This window comes from Hylobates moloch, unplaced genomic scaffold (genome assembly GCF_009828535.3).
Source record: "Hylobates moloch isolate HMO894 unplaced genomic scaffold, HMol_V3 SCAFFOLD_22, whole genome shotgun sequence".
Lineage (NCBI taxonomy): Eukaryota > Metazoa > Chordata > Mammalia > Primates > Hylobatidae > Hylobates > Hylobates moloch.
This window is the reverse complement of record NW_026652297.1, coordinates 3,016,821-3,021,987: the sequence shown is the minus strand read 5'-3', so window position 1 is coordinate 3,021,987 and position 5,167 is coordinate 3,016,821. Positions and strand designations below refer to the sequence as shown.

General features: G+C 62.7%; 1 protein-coding gene across 1 annotated transcript; it reads right to left on the bottom strand.

The window, feature by feature from the left end:
• Window positions 1–550: 550 nt before the first annotated feature.
• Window positions 551–4,783, bottom strand: DDN (dendrin). Its single transcript, XM_032143464.2, has 2 exons — window positions 4,487–4,783; window positions 551–4,074 (listed from the first exon to the last, which is right to left on the bottom strand). The coding sequence occupies exons 1-2, from the start codon at window positions 4,693–4,695 to the stop codon at window positions 2,145–2,147; spliced, it is 2,139 nt and encodes a 712-aa protein (XP_031999355.1). The 5' UTR covers window positions 4,696–4,783; the 3' UTR covers window positions 551–2,144.
• Between the last annotated feature and the right edge of the window lie 384 nt (window positions 4,784–5,167).

Sequence of the window (5,167 nt, the reverse complement as noted above, 5' to 3'; positions counted from 1 at the left end):
GCGGCCCAGCTCCTGTCAGATCGTCGCCACCCCCCACCCCAGGCGGTCCTGCCCCACTCCGAGTTCTGCTCAGAGTCCCTCTGGGTGCGGGCGGGGGTGAGGTCGAGATAATTGGAGACTAAAGCCGTAAGTGGTTTGAGAGCGGGGTTGGGGACCTGAACGCTGAGCGGGAGTTGGAGTTGACGGGTCTCGGTTGGAGTGGGAGCAGAGGCGGGCCGGGGGCCGGGGCCCGGGGCAGGACCGGGCGACTGAGTCTGGGAGAAGCCCCCGCGCCCGCGGAGCCGGCTGCTAAATTTACCCCGGCTGACTCAGCCCTTGCCCGGAATGGGGGGCGGGGGGAGGGCGCCAGGGCATTGGGAAGAGCCGACAGGGGTGGGCTGGGGGCAAGGAAGGGAGAGTCCCGGCTGGGGGAGAACAGAGGTGGGCTAGGAGCTCCCAACGAAGAAAGCAGCCCCCTCCCCGTCACACAGAGCGGGAAGTAGCAGAGGAGTCCCAGGGGAGCGCCACTGTGGGGAAAGGGTCAGTGAAAGGAAGACGATGCCAAGGCTGGATAAAGGGAAGCTTAGATTTATTGAGCGCCTACTGTGTGCCAGGCAGTGTGCAAGGCGCTTTACATACATTATCGCATTAAATCCTCACAACAACCCTGCGAGGTAGGTGTTTATAAACCCCCATTTGACAGATGAGGAAACTGAGGCTCAGGGAGGTGAAGTGATGAGGCCAAGTTCACATGGCTGATAAATGGCAGACAGAGGAGGTGTCCAAGGATCGGAGAGAAAAAAAAAAAAAGACTTCGGTGTCTGAGTCCCAAGCCGGCTGGGGTGGATGAGTACAAAGATGGGCCCGGAGGGCTCCAGAAGTCTGGGAGGCCGGAGGCCTGCTCCCGGCCCCGCACGGCTGGAGACTGCAAGGCGGGGGACCCGCGCTCGGAAACCAGGGATCGGATTGAGTGGCAGAGCCGGGATTAGCAGCTGGGGAGATCCGCGACCTGCGCGCGCCCTGTAGTGGCTGTAGAGAGTATCACACCCCACGCCTACTAGCTTCTGGGGACCGGCCTCTTTCCTTGCCTGGCCGGTTTCTGGAAGAGGCCAAGATGGGAGAAATTCTCAGGATTTTTTCAGGTGGGCGATACCACCTGGGAGGGAAATCGTGGCCACGCCTCAGAGCATCACTAAGGAGCACTGGGGTGGAGGAAAAGGGGAAGGCCTAAAGAGGTCCCAAGCTGATTCATTGGCGTCCTTCCCTCCCCAGCTCAGACCACCACAGGCCAGGGTCAGTGACAGGGCCGCTATCTTGCCCTGCCTTGGGGAGCCCTCACTTAAACCTGGAAGACTGGGATAGTAGTGCCTCACTCCCTTACCTCTTCTGCAAGCCTTGGGCAGTCTCCTGAATTGATCATGACTTCGGGTGACAAGGAGGCCTCCCAGAAACGCTCAAACTCTGTTCACTTATTCCCAACTCTCATTCTTGGCTTGTCGAGGGGAGGATGAGATAGAGTCCTTTCCAAAGATCTCAAAATGTCAGAGATGGAAGGACGGACCTTAGAATACCATCATTTTATATACCAGGAGGCCTGCAGGCCTGGAGAGGGAGAGTGACTGGCCTCAGTCAAACAGCAAGTCAGTGGCAGAGCTGGGATTGAAATCCAAGACTTGTGACACCAAGCTGAGCCCTCCTTCTGCTTTGTTGGTTGTTGCTGGACCTATGCCTCTTCTGCCAAGAACCCCTCTGTCATCTGGTCACTCTGTCACTGGGTCCAAAGCCTCTCCTTCACTTTTTCCCTCCTCCTCAGAGGCCCTGCCCTACCCTGCCCTCCTATGGCTGCCACCATCCCTGCCCTCCTGCCTGATCCTGGTTAGGCCTCTCTGCTCAGCTCCACACCCAGTGCATCAGCCCCTGCGAAGAGCTCACCCTTGTGCCCTGACCATAACAGACATTAATTAAATCTGCTCATTCTCACCTCTCCTGAAACAAAATCATTAATGGGCATATGCTTCCCTTCCTTTCATTTATATTTCAAGGATGGGAACAGGTATGGGTAAAGAGACAAGGAAAAGAGAAGCAAAGGAAGTCTGTGGGGAAGAATGGGGACCAGTGGACCCAAGGATGGATGTGTTGGGGACACAAATACAAGAAGGGGCCTCTCACTGCCTCTTCCTATTTCCCTGTTGGGTCCCTCTGATGTCCCTCACCCCGAAGAGGACCTCCTCGGTTTGGCTTATGACATCTAGGATCTCCTCGACACTGTCGCTCAGTTCCGCTGTCTTCCCATCTTCCTCTGGCGAACTGTTTCCAACCCCGGGCAGGGTCCTCTCATTCCGCCAGGAGGCGCCCGGGGCTTCTGTGTCGCTTCCATCAGAGGAGCCGCTATGGACGCTGAGCTCCTCAGCTTCGTCCGTGTCCGAGTCAGGGGCGGTGTGGCGGCGGATACGGGACACGGCTTCTCGCAGGGCCCCGGCGTAGGGCCCTGGGGTCCGCGCCCAGACCCGGCCGGCGCGCCGCTGGACCACCGCCACTCCCGAGCCCTCGGCTGTGCCCTGGGTTCCCGAAGCTGCTGGGCCTAAGGCTTGGTGCTCTGAGCTACCTGGCTGAGTGGGGGCGTCCCGCAGGTTTACTTCGGGGGCCGGGAGCCCCAAGATGCGGGAGGTGCGCTCCTCCAGTGAGGAGTCCTCCGGCCTCCCGCCCTCGGCTTCGCCCCCGCGGCCCCCGCCGGGCTGGTGTAAAAGGCGACTGCTCGACAGCTGCTTTTGGCAAGGGGAAGGAAAGACTGTGGCCCCTTCACCTTCCTCCTTGCCGGGCTTCGATTGGCTGGGGGAATCCCCCACCACGCGTGTCACCCCAGAGGGCAAAAGCTGCACCTGCTGGGTTCGGGGGGTTGGAACATATTGGGATCGTATCACTACGCACGTGGCGTCAATGACAAAGACGCCTTCCCCACGGGACGGGCCCTGGGAACTGCGGGGCAAGGTGTGGGCACGGCGGGTCGCCTTCCAACCCTCCAGGGTCTCCGGTCCTGCCCCCTCTCCAAGACCCAGAGATTCTCTCCATCCGGTGCCTCCGGGAGCCCAGGGTCTGGGGAGTGTCTGGCTATGGCGGGGCGGTTGCTTTTTAGGGGAGGGAATCCAGCATTTGGGAAACCAAATCTGTTCTCTTCCTTCTTTCCCTTCCCTCGAGCCCTTGAGGTGGTGCCTGGATCTGGGAGCGGGACGCGGGGCACAGGGAGCCGCAGTTCCAGACCCCGCAGGAGCTATCTCGGTGCCTGCGCTCCCTGTAGCCTTGGCTTGGGGATGGCTGTCGCTACCACTGTTCAGGTCAGCAGCAGCCAGCCCCAGGCTTTTCTCCACGACCCCCTTGCTGGGCTCTGGCCTTGCTCTGGCCGCTCCACAGCCTGGGGATCCCCCCAAGAGACCTTGCCCCTGTCGGAGACCCCAAGCCCCGAGGACGTCCCGGTAGATCCGAGGATCCAGCCTCTTCTTTGTGCGCCCTCCCTCTGTCCTGGCCGGATTCGGAGCTGGGGCGGATGAAGTGGGCACCTGAGAGTGCCCGGGGCCTCGCTTAGTCCCCAAGGTCCTATGGGGGCCTTCGTAAGAAGGTGGAGCCACATAGGGTGGCGGCCGGTCCCAGCGGCGTCGTAGGGCCGTCCCGGCAGAACCTCTCAGCAGCAGGTGAGCCTCGTAGCTTGGGGGCCCGGGCCGCCGACCTCCCCAGGGCCCCGCCCACGCCGACCCTGGGTCGCTCTGCGGCTGCGCGGATGGACGGGGCGCTCGCCCCACAGGCGCCAGGCGCTCGGGCCGCAAGGGAGCAGGGAGCCCTGCCAGCTGGGCCGCCCGAGGGGCGTTGCGGGGCTCCGGGCGGGGCCGACCCGGGGGGCTCCGTCGGGCCCCACCAGCCTTCCGCCTTTTTCGCTCGGTCTCCTTGGCCTCCCGCTCCTGCGACGCCGCTTTCCTTTTCTCTTGCTCCCGAGCTCGGACCTCGGCCAGGGGCCCCGCCCGCCAGTTGGTCGCCTCCTGCAGCACCCTGGAGGCCCAGGGCCGGCGGGGCGGCGGCTGTGGGGATCCCGGGCGCGGCCCACACCTGGGACAATGAGCAGGAACCCAGGTGAGCAGTTTGTGGGGGAAGGGAGCCGAGGTCCGGGGAGCTGGGAGCACTGGAGACCACTTGGGGCAGCCATGTGAAGGGGTGTGTGTGAGTGTGTGCGCGTGTGCACGTGCGTATATGTTAGGACTGAAGTCGAAGCGGGACTCCTCGCCATCTCTCCATGCACACTTTAACAACGTCTGCCCCATCTCACCTCCTGCCCTTTCTCACACCCACTCCTGTTCCCCCAGACAACGGGATGAGTCAGGCCCAAGCCCTCGGGAGCGGGCAGGGGTGGGAGGCGTGGGAAAGAGAAGGGGGACCAGCAGCGCTCGCTGGTGCCTGCGGGGAGGTCCGGACCCCACTCCCCGCCCCACCACTCTCTTCCCCTCACCCCTGCTTCACTCACGTGCGGTTCTGGAACCCGCGAGCCCAGTGGCTGGCCTGGAAGTCCATGGGCTGTCGAGAAGGGGCGCGGCGACTATAATGACAGGAAATAGTCTTCACTTCTATCACCAATAGCTTGGACTTCTGCACCCAGAGGCAGCTGCCAGACTCCTCATCCTGGAGCTCCCGGGGGCTGTCAGGCCCCTCGGAGAACAGTGGGCCATCCAGCATCCTGCCCCACCCCACCCCGGCCCCCCACCCTCCCACCCGCCCCAGGAGCCCCCTCCCAGCCCAGGGAGCCGGCGCCCACTGCAGAGCCGCGGGCCCGGGGACTGGGAACTATATATACCCGGGCACACGTGTGTGTGCCTGTCTCTGTGTGTGCGCGCGCATGTGACACCGCGCGGACTGCTCCGCGCTGCTACCTCCCCCATGTGCACGGCCGCCCCCTGGGGCCCGGGATTGGACGCCCCTTCCCACTGCTGTTGTCCCCCAAGCCTGATGGGATCGCACGAGTGGGCGGGGGAGGGGCTTATGATTCTTGCCAAGCTGACGGTGCCCCCTCCCCCGCCCCTATTTCTTCAACCTTCCTGCCGTTTTAACCCTTTACTCTCCTGCTTGTCAGGTTGCCTGACCACCAGGGTTCTGCCCCTGGCTTCCTGCCTCAGATTTCAGTTTCCCCAACATAGAGTGATGAGAATGG

Excerpts from the sequence above, each read along its gene's own strand:
- DDN (XM_032143464.2), bottom strand. The coding sequence starts at position 4,695 with ATGCTGGATGGCCCACTGTTCTCCGAGGGGCCTGACAGCCCCCGGGAG. Across the intron at positions 4,075-4,486 it reads CGCGGGTTCCAGAACCGCAC|GTGTGGGCCGCGCCCGGGAT; the intron begins GTGAGTGAAGCA and ends TCATTGTCCCAG.